At 49.3% G+C, this 18465-nt stretch overlaps 1 protein-coding gene and 1 non-coding gene across 3 annotated transcripts; both read right to left on the bottom strand.

Moving 5' to 3' along the window:
* Positions 1 to 448: 448 nt before the first annotated feature.
* DECR2 (2,4-dienoyl-CoA reductase 2) lies at positions 449 to 17638 on the bottom strand. 2 transcript variants are annotated; one of them, XM_014597452.3, is made up of 9 exons: positions 17474 to 17638; positions 17025 to 17093; positions 15497 to 15548; positions 10456 to 10591; positions 8577 to 8701; positions 4896 to 4989; positions 3713 to 3817; positions 2690 to 2878; positions 449 to 572 (listed from the first exon to the last, which is right to left on the bottom strand). In XM_014597452.3, the coding sequence occupies exons 1-9, from the start codon at positions 17569 to 17571 to the stop codon at positions 538 to 540; spliced, it is 903 nt and encodes a 300-aa protein (XP_014452938.1). In that variant the 5' UTR covers positions 17572 to 17638; the 3' UTR covers positions 449 to 537. The 2 variants fall into 2 exon arrangements, with proteins under 2 accessions (XP_014452938.1, XP_006271601.1); XM_006271539.4 differs by having other exon boundaries at positions 484 to 572; positions 2661 to 2878; positions 17474 to 17636.
* LOC132244709 (U1 spliceosomal RNA) lies at positions 5790 to 5950 on the bottom strand. Its single transcript, XR_009456446.1, has one exon. It is a non-coding gene; the product is annotated as a U1 spliceosomal RNA (small nuclear RNA).
* Positions 17639 to 18465: the final 827 nt, after the last annotated feature.

The raw sequence follows: 18465 nt of genomic DNA, 5'->3' as shown, positions 1-18465 counted from the left end.
TGAAAAAGAAATCTTACAAATGGATACTGGTGGCAGTGCTGTTCTGCTACTTCCAAAACAGCTGGAGAGGCAGAGGGCTTGGGAGAAGAAGGAAGACAGTCATATGAAGGGGAACAAGAGCATGAAGTCAGCTCCGACCAGCCCTCAACAGACCTATGACCAACTCCACAGGTAAGCTGTGTCACCTTCATAAAATCACAGAAATGTAGGGCTGAAAGGGACCTCTGGAGGTCATCTAGTCTAGTCCACTGCTCAAGGTATGATCATCCTTGTCCAAACCATCCTACACAAATCAGAGAATAAACCTGGGGAGCAAGTCTGGATCCAGCTGGCTTGGAATGTGCTGTTCCCCACCTTATTAGTTCCCCTCCCCCACTCCCCTTCCCCAGCTGATAAATTAAATCACTGCCCAGCTAGGTCAACCCAAAGGCTGAGAGATGATCATGGCTGTCTCCTCTGCTGTCATGCCTCACAGAAATGGAGATGTTCCCAGGCTCTACTTGTTTGTTAAAGTCACACCCGTCAGTTGGCTGTCCATCATTTATCTTTGTTAGCTTCTGTGGCCCAAAGGTCTGTAAGAGAAAAAAGGTTGGCAAATGAAGTCTATGCAAAGTCCACACTGATCCTATCAAGCTGGAGCTCCAAGAGTACATGGCAGGTGAGAAGGGAGCTGGTGACTTAGGACAAGTCCTCCTTGTTCAAATAATTTGTTGGCATATGCTGGAGGTATCAGAACAGTGCCATATTAAGGATGCTTTCAGTTCTCCACTTAAAACTTTAACTTTTTCTGGATAAATTTTATACAGCATCCGCCCAAAACTCAAGAGCACTGTGTTCCAGCTAGAAGGGGGATTATCAAGCAAACCTGCTAATTGACAAACCTGCTAACCTGGGCCCCTGAAGATAAAGAAAAAAACCCTTTCCCACCTCCTGGCATGTTCTTTAGGTAGCCAACATTAAAGAATATGTATGGCACCACTTGGCTGGTACTCCAGGGAGTGCTGTGTTGCAGAGCTGCTCTGATTATGTAAAGTCACACAGCATGCAGGTCGCAGCAGAGTAAGAAACCAACCAGGACAGGGTAAAGGGAGGCTTCCTCATGCCTTTGCACAGCTAGTCAGCCATGGGAGCCTGGGGAACAAGCTTCATTTTGTCACAGGGATGGAAAGACTATACTTGCTCATTCTCCTCAGAGCTGCCAACATGGGAGGGCAAGTGGGATGTGGCACATGCTCTATGTGGCATGGCCTCACTTCGGTGGTGATCGCACCACACAGAAGGATGGATGAGCCTCCTACAGCCTGGTCTAAATGAAGTGGATCCTAAAGCACACATCTCCATTGCCGATGCTAAAGGCAGCAGAGACCTCAGGGTCAATTCCCACTGCCAACAATCTGCCCTGCAACTGACTGACTGATGACCCACCCTAATCAGAGGACAAGTGAACACCAGTCACTGTGCAGAGGGGCCCCACTGCCCTTTCTACATCAGATGGGCACTTCTCCAGTTGTGTTTATAGCTTGGTTTCCTCCAAATCCCCAAGGGCAGATCCTAAGTCAGTGTAAGTTCTTGCAGTCTCGCTGGGCATTTTACACATGCTATGGAAGGCATGGATGGGTGCTTTAATCAGCAAGTCATGCTAATTAAAAGCACCTGAGCATCACATGCATCAGCATCCCCCAAGCTGAAAAATATCACCGGGGCGCTTTGAACTAAAGCTCATTGAATGAGCTTTAGGTTGAAGCACCCCACCACCATTTTTCAGTGTGGGGTTGCTCATACATGTGACTCTGTGCATTGGAGCCAGCTCCGGCACAGTGCACTGGAGCACTGTGCACTGGAGCCAGGAGCCCACTGAGCCCTTAAATTCAGCCCCTTTGTTCCCTATGCTTGCTAGTTCTGCCCAGGTTTACTCAGGTCCCCTAAATTTCACACAGGTGGGGTTCAAGAAAGTTAGACAGAAATGCAACAAAGCATTGAGAAACCATGGGCTAAATGGCCACACATTTGCTCTCACTAACCTTGTACTGTGCCATCTCTTAAATGCCTTATTCCTTGCATGGAACGTGTGAACTATGGTTGCCATGACCAAGAGCATTGGGGGTTCTTTGGGAAGAGATCCCAAAGGAACTCTCTCAAACTTCCAAGAATTTTGGAGAACAAATTCTGCTTCCCTGGCATGATACAGATGAACCCACCTATATGTTATAGTAATGGATTTAAACAACTGCCAGTGTACAGGGCACATAATGCTACTCTTTTCAGAGAATCTGTCCAGAAAGGTCTCCTCTACAACATATACCTTTCACCTGCTGCACCTGAAAATGATTACAGCCATTACCAAGATGTCTAGTGCACAGGCACTGAAAGGAAAGGCATTGTGGCAAATAGGCATCGTGGTATCCACTCCACTGACAAGTCCACCAGAGCCACGTCCCCAGCTTCCTGGGGAGTGTGTGGGGATGCCACTGAGTGACTGAGGACCCTGGAGTGCTTAGGCTCTGCTGGGCATCACCATGTATTTGCTGCAAATGCATCATTCCCGGGACACAAAACCCTGTGTTGCTAATACCTCTGGTTTCCGTGCAGCAGAGCAAGAGATTGATTTGTTAGGCTCAGACAGCTTATCTAATCCTACAGAGAGGGTAAGTACACATCACCTAGAGCTTAGCAGACTGTGAAGCAGTACCCAACATTGCAGGGAAGTCATTTGCTAATGTCAGCCAGCTCCCTCCGTCTACCACCATGGTCATGCCAGTCACATAGGATGCCAATGGGCTTGCCAAGTACAGTGCACTATGGGCAATCTCCGTCTTGTTTCCTGCCCGCTGGAGAGGGATTGAATTGAAGCGGCTGCTAGCTTCACAGTGTTTGCCACCTAAAGAGAAGAACAATGTAAACCAAGATACAGCAACTGATTCCCCATCCTAGTGCCAGGCACTGCAACTGAGTGGTAGTGAGGGGCGCAGAAGGGGGAATCAGACACCAGTGATAGGAGCCACCGTAATGAGACACCAAGACCTGTGTGGGGATCTGGCCAGGGGAAAAGGAAGACCCAGGCTGAACATCCAAAGAACATTCAGCTCAGGCGATCTCTCCAGCTCAAGAATGGCTTCCCATGAGTGGCAGTGGTGTTTAGTCCTGGACTGATCCCTGGAGAATGCATAGGAGAGAATAATCCTCCTGTGGTTGTTGGGAGAAGGGGTCAATAGAGTAGATGATTTCAAAGGTCTGATCCAGTCTCTGTGAATGGATGATCAGAGAGTCATTTCTACCGTTTCTTAAGCACAAAGACAACAGGCTGGCTCTGGGGGAGGCAGCACAGACTAGCATCACACTGTGTGAATGGGTGATGTTGCAGAGTATCACCAAACACAACAGAGACTTCATCAGTGTTAATGATGAGACTAAACAGCGAGCAGAGCAATCCATGTTTGCCACAGCCACCAATGGGTAAAGTGATGAAGAGGCAGTGAAGAGTGCTCTCAGCTTCACCCACAGAAGAAATGCATGCTAACTGTCAGGGCAAGCCCCAGGGAGAGCCCAACTACAGCTGCAACACTGTGCTGCAAGCATCTCTGCTTTGGGGGCCAATACACCAGCTGAACTGCCCACCTTTTATGCAGACAAAAGTGAACTGTTTGTTTAATGCTAAGCAGAAAACCATCCCCCTCCCCTATGCTTGAGAAAGATGTCCTGGGGAGCTCCTTACCAAGCCGCCGATATCCCTCAGTGCCTGAAATGGGGCCGGGGGCCAAGCTGTTGACCCGGATATTGTTGGGCCCCCACTCTACCGCCAGGTGCCTAGTCATTGCATCTGGGAGGAAAGACATGAACAAAGTAATGAAAACACTTAGAGGAGCAGCAGTTCAACTGAAGGGACATGGAGATGAAACAGGTCATGGCAGGGCTGAAACACAGAGGTTGGGCCTGGAAATGGTAGGAAGAACCTGGAGCAGCTTAGAAGGTGCTAAGTGTCTGCAGGGGGCTGAGTAATCTGACTGCAAAGCAAGGAAACACTCACCGCAAGGCCTGATCCCCTGCTGGGGGATGGGGGGGAAGCTGTTCATCACTACCTTTAGCAAGCAGGTCCTAGCAGTTTTCCCTTCAAGGCCTGCCTCTGTTCTAGGAACTGTATGACTAAGGTCACCTTGACTCCAGCTGCAGAACATCACCTGCTGGAGTGAGCTGCTCACAATCCACAGGCCCTACAAGTTCTCCAAACACCTCTGCCATTGAAGTCAGGCAGGATACTGAGCCAGTCACTTAATGCCAGACCCCAAGCCCAGTTAAATCTATAAATATAGGCTGTGGTTGACTTCAGAAGCTTTGGATTGGCCCTGGGGAGTGACCTTTATAGCAAGAGTGAAAAATGGGTTAGGCACTGCTTTGCTGAAGGCTGGACAGGGATAGACAACATAGCCTGTTTTACCAAGCCTGCTGTTACTGTTCTCTTCTGGAAAATCTTTTTGGCATCCCAGAATTTATCATTCTACAACACCACAAATGCTGAGAAGGAAGGGGAGGAGGGAGTTAGGGGGACTCCTGGTTTGGCCAGTGTTAAATTCAAGGACTCCAAGTGAAGCAGAAAACATGGAGGGGGGGGGTGGGGAGAGAATTAAATCTCACTGGAGTTCTGCATGGAATGTCTCCTCAGCAAGTGCTGGGCAGAAATCAGGCTTGCCTGAGCTCCTACCTTCAACCTCACCTGAGGCAAGGCGTGTGGGCCGGCAAATGTGCCTGATTACTATTAGTACACAACTCTCCTTCAGGTGGTGCCCAGGTTCTCCAAAGGCACATCTCCCCTCAGATACTCTGGAAGAACAGAAATGCTGCTGACCTGTGCTACTTGGAGATGCAGAAAGGAAACAGGTTGGCTAGGTGTGTTACTATACCTATAGCCGCCTTGGCAGTCCCAGCATGCACTTGGAGAGCCTGCCCTCTGTAACCCAGGGTTGCCGTGATGTTAATAATAACCCCACCATGGTCCTGAATGAACAAAAGATGAGGTGTTAGGGACTGAGCCAGGGAGACTCCCTGGAAAGGCAGCAAGGCCTGGACATGGGCAGGACTTAACATATTTACTCAAATATAAGAGATGACCCTGATTGATTCTCCAATTAGAGTCTATATAGGTAAAATGTATACATTTTATGTCATTTTACAGGTATAGAATCTAATTATTGGAGGTTTGTCTTGAATTTACCCCCCTCCCACTGCTACAGCACAAAAAATAAGTCTGGTGGGTCAGGTAGCTCCTTTGCCCTCCTGCCCTCCCCCCGCACAACTTCTTTCTTCAGCAGACTCTTCCCAATCTCCTTACTATCAGACCCTGCTCTCCCTGATCACATGGAAGTGAGGAACAAATTTGAAAATATTGGTCTTGAAATAAACATACCGATAGCAATTTGCAAATAGTACCTAAAGACTTAGTTCACTCAGAAATGATGCATTTTACCTTTTTTGAAATTGCTGCAAGTTTTATTACAAGTACTCCAAAAACATACCTTTAAGTAGTGCTTCATCACCTACTGAGAGAGAGAGTACAAGCTTTTTTCCTTTGGCTTAAAGGCAAATTAGTTCTGAATTCCAAATCAGCCAGGCCAAGCTCAATTGATCAAGTCTATGTGGCTCTACCACCAGGCAAGTCTCCTCCTTCCAAGACCTATCAGTCTTATTCCCCAAATCCATGGCAGGCATCTGATGTGCAGGCCCCAAGCCCAAAGACGTTCTAGTTCAGATGCCCCCTAGTCACACTTGCTTCTACCCAAAAGGCTGAAGAAGCAAGCCAGAGGAGAGCACAAACACAGTCCCCCATTACCACAAAATAGTGCAGTCAAGTTTACCACATACGGGAAACTTGCATTGGTTAGCCTGTCCAGATTGCAATGGACAGGCCTCACCCTGGGAAAGCCTGTTGACCACAGTATCTCCCCTGCCAGGTAAGTTCCTATCTGAAACTTGTTCTCCCTGATCACATGGAAGCAAGGAGCAAATTTGAAAGCAATGACCTTGAAATTAATCATAGCTGGAGTAACTTGCATATAGCACCCATGGACTTCAGCTCACCCAGAATCAATGCATGTAACCTTTTTTTGAAACTGCTGAAAGTTTTAGCACAGAGGTACTTCAAGAACACACTTTTAAAAAGCACTTTGGCAACTACTTATATACATTACAAACTTTTTTTTTAAAATAAAATTTTGTTTCTAGGACCAAATCAATTTTAAAGTTTGGAATTTTGACTAAGCAGAGCTCAATCACTCCAATTTGTGTGGCACTACCACCAGTAAGTATCCTACCTCCTAGACTCATCAGTCTGGGGCTTCAGATACTCCTAAATCCATGGTAGGCACCCTATGTGCAAGCTCCAATTCTGGAGGCCTTGGAGATGAGATGCCCCTTAGTTTCACTCACCCCTAGCCAAAAGACTGAAGAAACAAGTTAGGGGGAAAGCCTGAAAGCAATACCCCAATCGCCATACATCATGTAACAGAGATCCTTGCATTTGGAGGCATTTGTACACTCTTGTAGAGGTCGGCCTGCCCACAGTGCAAGTGCCCACAGTGCTTTCACCCTCTAATTACATGCGAGCCATTCAAGGCCGAGAAGATGGTACCCCAGTTCCAGTCATGAGGGGTGCCAATTAGCATATGGATCCTTTATAGGAGAATGGGTATCTGGAGAACACTCACATACTCAGCAGTGCTGAGCTGGGGGGTCATCACGACTTGAAATGCTGTCGACTCTGCTGGGGCCCAGCCCAATGAACTACACAGTCAACTATGAGCCTTTTGGCTTTGGACTAATATCATACATAGTTTGTCTTGCCCAGCGTTCCAGGTCCTGGGTACTGCCTGCCAACAAAGGCCAAGGCCTAAAAGCGGCTTGCCCAGGGCCTGCTGTGCAGTGCTGCTGCCTGTGCTGCCCACCTACAGGCCGGACAGAAAAACAAAAAACCCCAACCAACTGGTAGACTGGATCTGGCCCACAGGTCTTAATTTGCCCACCCCTGATCTAGAGGCGTGGAAGCACATGAACCAAAGAAACCAAGTGGCCATCAGAGTCATATGTGAGGCTATCAGCAGTCAGAAGGAGGCTGCGACCGAAACCCTAGAGACTGGGGGCAGGGGGAAACAAGTGTTACTACAGAATACCTTAATACCATAAATACCCTCCAAACTATTGTGCAGAGGCTTGTCTTCCCCATTGCCCCACGTATCAAATGCCCCACCCAGCCTGTTGCATACAATTATTTACGAAGGATGACTTGTCAGTGAGCAGCCCGGCTGCATGGGACAGTTCAGGCTACGAACCTGTGTTACTAGTATCTCACAGACCTACTTGAGTCAGAGGTTGACATGGCAACATGCTGACATTTTCAAAAAAATGGGAGGATGTTCATAGCTGAAGCCACCCAAATGTAGTCCAAATGGTCACTGTTAATGGGTGGAGGCTGTCCGCAGTATAATATTTAATACTGTCCACAGAGGGCACATGTAGCAGAGTTCATTCAGGCAGCGTGGTGCAAGTGTGGTCTGTCCCCTCCCCCCCATCGGACCTGTGGCTGACCCCACAGCACTCTGCATGAGGCCAAGCCCTGCCTGCTCTGGCTGAGGGCAACCCATGCTGGACTCCCACCTGCATCCATCCTGGCCCCAGCCAGCATGTAGCTTCCTGGTGGGGCTGCTCCTGGTGCGGCTCCTCCTCCTCCAGCCCCTGCTACACCACTTCAAGCAGAACATAATGTAGAGAAGCCATGGGGATGCGCACTAGGAAGCAGATGCACAGCCAGGCAGTAGCAGGGGGCAGGAGGGGGTGGGGAAGAAGCTGAAGCTAGGCAGCTCCTTCCACAGCATGCAGGGCTCCAGCTCCAAACTGCCTTCTACCCACTTGGCCACCTGCAGGTGGCTGCCCATTGTGCCAGGCAAGAAGACTGGATGGAAGGAGGCCTGGAGTTGGAACCCCACGAGCTGGGGCAGGAAACATCTGGCTACAGCTCCCCCCCTACTTGGCTGGGTGTTTGGTGCCTGTTACATGTGCTGCTGCTTCCCCCCCTACCTGCTGCCCATGGGAGCAGTGGCATGGGGGAAGAGGAGGCAGCCGCAGCAGACGAGTCACCGGAGGTGGAGGGAGCCAAGCAGTGCACAGGTGTCTGCAGCTGCACCAGAAGCAGCTGCGCAGGGAAACTGTGCACTGGCCTGAGCCGCTGTGGGGCATAGGTGGGAGCGTGGTGTGGGCTACCCCACCAGGCCACAAAAATCAATTGATGGGCACCCACCCGCAGGCCAGATCCAAGTAGTTGGCAGGCTGTATACAATTTGCCCTTCCCTGTCCTAAGAGAATGGTGATCCAGGATATTCATTATTAAATGCAGCACTTGGCACACAAGGAAAACCTCCACCACCTTCCCTTTTTCCTGTACTTCAATAAAAGCTTATTGTGGTGGTTGTTACTGTAATACCAGCGGTGACTCAACGTACAACCTCAGATATAGGTTAGCTGTTTGATGCAACAGCAAACAAGGATTTAATTACTTTGTTCACGCATGGGCCTCTGTTGTAGGAAGCACTTACCCTCAAGCATTTCTCATATAGCACTTTGGAGACATTGAAGGTGCCAAGGGTATCTATATCAATCACCGTCTTATAGGCATTGAAGGACAATGCACTGGCTGGACACAGGAAGTTTCCTGCAGCATCTGGAGGGAGAGAGCATCCACGGTCACAGTCAGTGGGGTGGTTGGTGAAGGAGGCTGCTATAATCTGGAGTCAGGCAAGTACAGGGCACTGCACCCTGGCTTTCACTGCAGCACCAGGTTGAGGCATATATATATGTGCAGGTGCCTGTGTGTGCCAAGGTCCTAGCTGCACACTGTATTCAGAGATGACAAAAGCCCCAGAGGCAACCAATGCAAAGCCACATTTAATCTAGTAAACACACAGGGCATCTATATACGTGCTGCAGGATGGTGAGTGGGGCGTTTTAATTAGAGTGGCTGAGAGCCACTGAAATTAAAGCACCTGCAGCATCACATGTATTCAGCATCCTGTTTCAAAATGGCGGCATGGGTGCTTAGTTAAAGTGCCCTTGCTGTCATTTTGAAATGTGGGGATGCTAAATACATGGGACATGGAGACTGATAGAGCATGCTAATTAGCATGCCGCAGCAGACTTGATCAAGTCTGCTATGATGCATGCTAATTAGCACATGTCGGAGCAGCGCTCTGTCACATGTATAGGCACCCACAAGGTTGAGGGGTAAGGAAATGAAAGGCTCACATGCCACTTAGCACAGTATGCCATGTGCTCAGACATGCAAGTAACCATTTGAGATGTCAGCAGGTGGCTATCAAAGCTACTCTTGGTTTACTACCCAGATACTATGGATCCAAGGTGTTGGTAGGACACTGTCACCAGCAGCATTACTTGGGGGTGAAGTGAGAGGCACTAGAGGGGCACCAACCTAGAGAGGGCATCAGAATGGCCTCCTTGGCCCTTACCACACTATGTCATGGCAGCCCTGCATCATTTAGCCATTTGCCAGGAAGCCTCAGGCAGGTAAGATTACTCTCCTTTGCCATCCCTACACCTGATCGCCTGCACTTGGCATCCTCCAACCTGCTACAGTTTTTTTCCAGGGCCCAAAACTCATTATCTACATCTCTGACTGTCACGTACCCCAGCTGTGCCCACACTGGTATTTTTTATTTTATTTTTTTTAAAGTGTCCCAAGCCTTTAGGAAGTCCTTGTGCTCCTGCCCTGGAGCCCCCTTACTCTCTGCTAGGGCAGGAGCAGGAGAGCAGCCAGCCACATAAGAGGTCTTCTCCAGCGGGAGCAGACACCCTGTTACCTTCAGCACCTGGGCGCGTCACCAAGAGCTGGGCCAAAAGGCATATTGTTCTGAGAGAACTTCTGGACTGCGATCCGTCACAGCAAAGCCACCCCGGACTTTGGGCCAGGAAGCTGCTGGGTGTCAAAATTCTGGCTGCAAGCACATCAACACATCAGTCAATCATGGCTGATTTGAACTGAGGTTGAGATGGATGCTGCAGAATGGGTCAGAGCTACTCAGGGATGTGCCAGTAATACTCTCTTCCTCACTGGCTTTTCTTGCTGGCTTGTTTTCAGACTCATGCCACCACCAGGAAGCCCTAGTTTCTGACTAGTGCCATTACCACCACAGATGCCTGCAGGGCTGTGAGAACACTGAAGCCCTTGCTCCTGATCAGACGCACATTCCTCTAGTTTGGTAGCCTGTTTCCAGTGTGACTAACGTCAGGGGATCTAAAAACAGGACAAGTCAGACATGTGCAAACGTGAACAGGATACTGCCCCTAAGGTAACTTCTTCCTGTACCCCAACACATGTGGCAATCAGCTTGTACCCTAATGCATGTGGGTTGAGAGGGCTTGCCATTCCCCTTCCCTCCCCGACTTTAAAAAGGAACTCACTATTAATGAGGATGTCGATTTGTTCAAATTGTTTCAGAGCCTCATCCACAGCTGCTATAATTGTTTGGGGCTGTCTCACATCTAAAGAAAGAGGCAGGCATCGCTGACCCGTAGCAGCTGCCAGCTTCTTAGCTGCCTGGAAAGAACAGAGATATTTTGCTTTAGAGAACCTTTTCTTTCCCTCTCCCAGTTAGTTGGGAGAATCAGAATCTGATGTAAAGGATAAATCAGGCAGACAGTCCCCAGGCCTGTCATGAGATAGGGTAGCTGCTTGGGTGAACCATTACACGTTTCTGCTGTATGCTGTTAGATAGCTACCATGTGTCCCATCCTGTGTCATCCCCACCCCCCCAAGATGGCTGCATTTGGAGGGCAAAGGAAACAATTCCATGTTCTAATTTATAAGTTGTTTGGCCAAGTCTTGAGATGATTATCTAGAGGTGAATCCAATTCAGAGGTACCAGACCAGGACTGTAAGCTTGGGTCTCAACACCAGATTACCAGAAAGATACTGACTTCTTGGATGGAGCTGAGGCAAGTGACATGCATGAATGGAAAAGACAAGAGGCATTCACTTAAACAGGAAAATTGGGAGCGCTGAAATTTCAGCCTGACAAAAGAATGGGTAAGCTAATAACAGTCTGCAGTGCCTGGTGGGTGAAATTAGGAAGAGCAGAATCAAACCAAGGAAAGTCAAATCTGGGCATAAGAAAAGGCTCCTCAGAGTGAAACTGTCAAAGCTGTGGGAAGAGGAAGGACCCTTTTTGTTTGGGTGGTTTAAACTGAAACAGATAACAAACAAAACAATCCTGCAAAAGAGAACTCAGCAGTAGTTGTCTTAGTGGTACTGGCAGATCTTTTCATCCTCAACTTCCTTGTCAATGAAGTATAAACATGTCATTATCACTACTGAGTCATCCTTGGCTTCTGGGTCCTATTTCTGTGCATAGATGACAGATTCCAGAGAAATCACATTCAGAATCTTTCTACTTGCTGAAAGCCAGGCTCAGACCTGAAGCACAAAGCCAAAAGACCTGGCACGCAACAGAAACTCTTTCCAGCTGAAGTTTTTGTAATAAGGCTTGCTGACATTACACATCTGAGCCTAACAGGGAAATGAACCACTGAGTAGAAAAGTGAAAAGAGCAGAAAGTTCTGCTGTTTGTATTCAGTCTCATTATACCGTTGTGCATCTAACTCCTGTCCTGAGTCTGGAGAGGTTGACTTCCTCATTCCCCAAGTTCACCAGGTATAATGGTTTGCCCACCCAGGAACATGACCCAAGCCAAAAGATTTTTGTCATCACATTTTGAGACACCTAGATACCATGGCAGGAGCCAATTCAGAGTTGTTCTCTAGAAAGGAATCTAAACTCTGCCCCATATAATGTCTGTTCTAGCCCTAGGAGACTTTGCTCTGGATAAATAATGCCAGGATTTGTCCTGCTGCCTTGGCAGAAGCCCAGAAGCAAGGAAGCCTGAAATAGAAAGCTGTGTGGCCTTGGTTCCTGCAATTCACCTAATGCCCAGCTCTTGGACCAATGGAGACCAGAAGAGTAAATATGAACCAACGCTTCTGGGAGCACAGTCAGCCCAGCAAGAGAAGGCCGGCAGCAAATCAAAGAGGAGTCCTACAGCATCATAGCAGCAAAATATATAATAATAAAGAAAAACCAATGCCAGGTGCAAAGGCATCGCACTGCAAAACAGGGAAGAAATAACAGCAATCCACAACTCCCTCTGCAATCAGGCAGTTCAGATCCTAGGGATGGGGCACAAAACATAATCAGCACTTTTCCTGCAACTCCCTGCCCCTCAGTGGCCGCCTCAGCCTCAGTTGATTGCATGCGAACAGGCCACTACATAAACTTGAAGACAGGAGTATCACCCAGTCCTGGAATCTCGTAAGTTTCACTATCTTTTGGGTTTTGTAAGCCCCAATTGAGTACAAGGAAATGTCAGCTTTCATTAAAATAAGTAATAGCTTCTCACCCTCATGACTGCAGAGAATGAAAATGGGACCCAGAACACTGTAGACTGCAGTAAGCCCTGGGCTGCTTAGTGCTAATATAGTAAGCATTTGCTTGCATCTGCTTGACCAGAGTTTGGATAAGAGAAGAGACAGCAATAGAAGTGAGCAGGTAAGAGAACATTAGAGGAAGAAAGAGTTTAGAGAGCACAAGAATGAAAGGTCAAAAGTAGTCAGCTGAGGGTCACTTAGAGTTTGTTTCATGGTTAAACCAGCTAGATCTGGTTTAGGACACAGCATAGGATCACAGGAAGACAGAACTGGGAGTAGACCCTATGAAGACACCTAGCCGTTCTAACTTGCTCTTGAAATCTCACAAAAATAGGTGGCCTGTTTCAAAGCCTGACCACTCTCAGAGTCAGAAAATTCTTCTCGATCTCCAACATAAATTTCCTCTGCAGCAGTTTGACATCACAGCTCCTAGCTCCCTATGGCCTCACTAATGCCAAATTGAGTGGGGGAAAAACTACTTCCCTTGATTTGCAAGAATCACCCCCGTTAGATGTCATGACCCAAAGGTCTGATTTTGTGTGTCCTTCGGCACTAGAATTATCCCCGTGGGATTACAGCTTCTTTGCACGGTGGAGTTTTGCTGCACAGAGAACCCGCATGCAAAGGAGAGAGTTCCCGCCACTTTGCAGCTGTCTTTGCAGGGTGCATTTTCTTTGCAGCACAGAAATGCACGGTGCAAAGAGTTCCCGCTCTTCGAATGCAAATTTGTTGCCCGCTATTGGCTAGTTCTAAATTATTCCCACGTGGTGGCTAGCGATTGGCCTGCTAGCCGTATAAGAGGCTTGAGCGGTTTCCGCCCAAGCCGAAGAGGACTCCACATCCATCTCGTGGGGACTCTGGGTACGCGGCAGGGTCACAGAAACCCTGTGCGAGATCCAGAGGAGTTTGGCGGCCTGATCCACCGCCCACCTCTTCCCGTCTTCATGCAGTAACCTTTTATAAGACGTATCTACGAGTTTTGAGGAGCGCTTGTCCTGGACATCCGAAGTTCTGTTTGCGTGGAGCCTAGCAAACTCCACGTAACTGTTCGTGTTTTTCTGTTTGTAACTGCAACTCAAGCAAGTTTTCAGCCTGCACCGCGACCATCTCGGTGTAAGTAAACAATCTTAAAATCAACCATTAAGCGTTTGTGCCTAATTCTAGCTCGGCGCCCACCCTCTCCGACCCGGCGTGCCCGGGCTGCCGGCCACAGCCTGCGTGCAGTGCGACAAGGGCCGTGGGTTCGCACCCAGCCCGCACATTAGAATCCAGTGTGCTGTTGGTATGTGCTTTTTGTTGCTGCAACAAGAGCACTTGGTTGCTTCATGTTCTTTTTATGGTTCCCCAGGTCCTTCTCTGCAGTACTGCACTCTAGACAGTCATTTCCCAATCTGTATTTGTATATGCAATTACTGTCCCACGTGCAGGATTTTGCACTTGTCCTTGTTGAATTTAATCTTGCTGAGTGCAGACTCTCTCCAATTTATCCAGGTCATTGGTGGTATCTGAAAATTTGCTAAGTGTGCACTCCATCCCATCATCCAAATCATTAATAAAGACATTAAACAAGACTGAAAATTGGACAGAGCCTTTATACTTTATAAAGGGATAAAAATAAGCATACCAATAGGTTATACTCTGCTTAATATTAGTTGCATGTTTATATTTTATAGCTTTAGCAAGCTTTTGAAAGTAAGCCAGTATAAAAGGCTAGGTTCACCACAATTTTTACTTTTCTGCCTTGAACTACATTTCTTGCTGAACAGCCCATCTACAGATAAACCAAGTTGTAGAGAAGTACCTATTTTGGCTCTAAACCTAGGTAAAAAGTTATTTTCCCCTACAGACTAGCCACCTGTTTGAAGCTTTTAAGGTTTTAGGACTTAGTATATTTAAGATTAATATTTTTCAATTTTCACATATTAAAATTGTGTCAGTAACAAGTATTTGATTATTTGACTTGAAATGCTTTACCTCTATTGTCTTATTATTTATGTACTATTTGACATAACCCCCCCCACTCAAACTTTCTTTGATCCCCCAGAACACTTCTGGGGGGTTACCAGCACCCAGATCAACAACAAAAATTAAAAAAACAACCTGACTCTGATTTTTAAAAATCTTATGGGACTTTCTGTGTGGGAGGGAGGGGGCGGGTGGGGGCTAGACAGAGCTCACTCATAAGTTGAGTGCTAACTAACTATTTGCAATGCTGCAATAAAAAGCTCCTTAAAAGGCAATTACTGCTCATGTTCTGTTTTTACCTTACCTAGGATTGCATTCTTACTCCCCCTCTTTTTAATGATTAAAAAAGTATACTTAATGATGCAGAAACTACTTTTAAAAGTCTACCGAGCTCATCCTGTGGGAGCCAACACAGGACCTGTCTGTACACTGGCCTTGGACTCAGAATACCAAAGTTCAACAACATGTAACTCTGCCATCATTTGGCTGGCATGACTTCGGCAAGTGTCTTCACGTCCCCATACCTCAATTTCCTCAGCTGTAAAATGGGGGCAGAGATGCCAACCCTCTCTGTAAAGCACTTTAAGACCTACAGGTAGGAAACATTACATCAAAGCTGGGGACTGTTACTGTAATCATTTTCCCAGTGTCCTGTCCACTCAGCTGTGTATAACTCAGGCAGCAAACTGCCTCCCTACTGTCCCCATTTAAAACTAAGCTCAGCCAGAGGGGTCCTTGGCTCAGACTGATCCTTAGGCTCCGTGTAACATCCCTTCAGACTACTCAAAAGCAGTTTCTTGGGGCCATCTTTTGCTTCCAAGGTGCTCAAAATAGCCTATGCTGTTCAACAGGAATAAGGAGAAGAAAGACAGCATAAGCTATGCATGCCATAAATAGGCCCAAAGAGGTTTTTAAATGCATGTATGCCTTGCAATCATTTACAACTGCTTCATCTTCCTGCAATTCCTTTGAATAAATACCAGTGCTCTTGCCAATCTTGTAGGATCTCTGAACCCTTCTGTAGGGTACCCCAGTCCTGCTGGCCCCATCTGCTTACCTCAGTGACTTTCTCCAGGTTTCTGCTGGCAATGATCGTTTGGCAGCCATGCCTAGAACAAGAGCTCAGTGAGGATAATAGCACTGAATGTTTTTTACAGATTGTGCCCAGCTCAGAAACTCCACAGGGACTGCTTAATGTTTCCTGCTCTACACCCTATCCTCCAGGAAGTATCAATAGGGACCATCTATAAAATGGTTAACTGTGGGACAGACACATGAAGGGACTTTTTTTAAATCACCCAACAAGACAAAAAGTCCCAGCTTTACATACCAGTCACCTGCCCCCACTACCTCACCTAACAGGAAGGTGAGCAACTCCCAGCAACATATTGGGATAGCTCCTCAGGAAAGGAAAACCCCTTCAACTTTCTTCTCTTTATGATGTCTAATAACAGGGAGTATTAGGATAACCACAGCTTTCCCTTTTCATCATGAATAAAGGGAAAACTCATTCCTTCAACAAGTTATTGTACCTCAGGTATGATGGGCTTACCCAGGAATCACTGAGTTAATGGTCCCATTTTCCGCACAATGAAAATCAGACAAACTGATCAGAAGGACTCTTCTGGCCTTAAAAACTGGCACTTGGACAAAATCACTTTCAGATTCACTATGGATCCCCTATCTTCACTATGAAGGCTGAAAAATATGCAATTGATAATAACCATAGCCAACAGTACTATCAGCCCAGGAGGGAAACTGCAGTGCCCAAGCTCAGCCTTCAAGCCTAGGAACATACAGGCCCCTTCAATCCAAGGGAGATCTTACAACGTAGGCTGCCAAAAGACTGTACAACTTTTGCAGAAAGCACTTGGATTACGGAGGACCTGCTCTGGAAGGCAAAGCACACAATAGGCAGCAGTGGCATATTCACAGGGGCTGAATTTAGCAACAACAATATGCTTGGTGCACAGAAGTACCCATGTGCAGTGACTCAAACTGACGGGACAATTAACGTCATGTTACAAGGGCAGGTCTCTGTATCACAGTGTTCTGCACACATTCATGTGCACCCAGGTAGCACCCTCTGATTGAGTGTGCAAAGGACTTGGTGCAGATGTCACCAGGTGATTTTGCTTTAAGGACAGGATCATACTGGCAATGCAGCTAAACCAGCATTAACTGTCTGACCCCCCAAAATAACCTGGCAATATGGAAGAAGAGATTTTTTCTTGGATCTGGACTCATGATGCCAGCTGGGACTCAGCAGCTCAGTTCCACATGCCTGGGGCTGGAGCACTGCAGATCAGGAGGCACAAGTTCACCTCCCGCTGGGCCAGCTTCCTACTGAGGCTGGTACAGGATGGGATCCGGCTGCAATGGACACTCCAGATAACAGGAGTTGTCTAGACCCCTTCAAAGGGCAAGTCTGAGATGTGGTGCTATAGGCAGGGCTGGGAAGATCTGTGCGCAACTGCGCTGGTCGGCTCTCTCTACACAACAAGCGAGGGACGTGACAGGGGAGCAGGCTGGGAAAGCAGGACGGAGCCTGCCCGGGCAGCTCCTTGCTGGCACCTCAGACATACCTCATGAAGATTTCTGCAGTCCGGAACCCAATCCCGGAGCCGCCCCCTGTGATGAGAGCGACTCTGCCCCTGTCAGGAGGGAAAAGGGAGAGAAGCAAAACAATTGAGACCAAGTCCCGGCGCACAGAGGCCCCGGGGGCTGCAGCCCACCCTGCGCACCCAGAGCGGCCGAGGCAGCCGCAGGGGCCGGAGCGAACCCGCCTCAGGGCGCGGGGCTGCGGCCGCTGGGAAAGACCCGAGCGGCAGGCGCTGGTGCGGGGTTGCCGGGCTGGGGCGCACTTCGCCCCCCGGGAGAGGAGCCGCCTGCAGCGCCCAAGCCCCGGCCCCGGCCCCGGGCGGGCGCGACGCGGCCAAGGACTCGGGGCCCGACCTTCCCGCCCCCGCCCGAGGCCGCTGCGGGCTGGAGCCAGGGCGGGCGGCGCGGCCCTGGCCCGGGGAGCCCCGCTCACCGCAGCACGTCGGGGCTGAGCAGCGGGCGGTACTCGGGCAGGCAGTCGTCCGTGTCCACGTCGGGCGGCGGACAGCAGGCAGCACCGACCCCCGCCATGGCTGCTCCCAGCGCACCTCTGCCACCGCCTCCGCCGCCACCGCGGTCGGGGCTGTCTGGCAAGAACCCTGGGCCCGCCTCCGCGCAACAGCGCCGTTGCGGCCGCCCCGCCCCGCCCCGCCCTGCCCTGCCCTGCCCCGCGGCAAAGCCCCGCCCTCGGCCCCGCCCCGCCCCGCCCCGCCCGCGGTGAATACCCACTAATACAAATGTAAAGTGACAGCGCGCGTCGGGCGTGCAGCTTTGAATACAGTGAGGCTGGGATTACGGGGAAAATCCTTCTGGGGCCACTCCGCCACGTGTGGCTTTACCCCAGCGCTTCAAATTCACCTCAAGCCCCACCCAGAAACTCGGTGAAGTCACCTTGAGCTTGGTGTTGTAATGTGAACCAATCTGCCCACCGGCAAGCACGTGTTAAATGAAAACGGGTTTCTGACAAGGGACGAGGGGAGCAAGGGGCACCTGAGCAAGATCTTAACGAAACGCTCAGCTGTAGCTCAGAAGGGATCGCAGCCATAGCGAGCAGGAAACCAGCCCCCGGCCCGTCACGGGCAAGGGAGTCTCCGCCCAGGCTGCCATCCAGGGGCTTTACCGCCTGCGCCAGCTTAGTAGGAAGTGCTGGGTACAGAGGCCCAACCCGCAGGCCCTGCTGGCCCCCACTGCCAGGGGTTGCCGCCCTTCTGTGGCTCCACCACCCAGGCTCCTAGGCCAACCGAAGTATGGGCAGGGTTACTGTCTGGTGCTGGAGAGCGGCGCTAGGGTGCGATGCCAGGGAGCACTGCTGTGGATGCCGCCTCCAGGGGTCTCCACCCCTCTGCCCGGGGTCTCCACCACTCGTCCACACCATGGGCGGGGGCGGGGGGGTCTCCATTGCTCCGCTGGAGATCTCTGACACTC

This window comes from Alligator mississippiensis, chromosome 13 (assembly GCF_030867095.1).
Source record: "Alligator mississippiensis isolate rAllMis1 chromosome 13, rAllMis1, whole genome shotgun sequence".
In the NCBI taxonomy this organism is placed as follows: Eukaryota; Metazoa; Chordata; order Crocodylia; family Alligatoridae; genus Alligator; species Alligator mississippiensis.
The sequence above is the reverse complement of the archived record's forward strand: the minus strand, read 5'-3'. Positions and strand labels throughout refer to the sequence as shown.

Coding starts and splice junctions, on each gene's coding strand:
- DECR2 (XM_014597452.3), bottom strand. CDS start 17,571: ATGGCGGGGGTCGGTGCTGCCTGCTGTCCGCCGCCCGACGTGGACACG. Junction 17,094..17,473: donor CTCAGCCCCGACGTGCTGCG/GTGAGCGGGGCT, acceptor CCCTCCTGACAG/GGGCAGAGTCGCTCTCATCA. Junction 573..2,689: donor TGACTTCCCTGCAATGTTGG/GTACTGCTTCAC, acceptor TTTCTCTTACAG/ACCTTTGGGCCACAGAAGCT.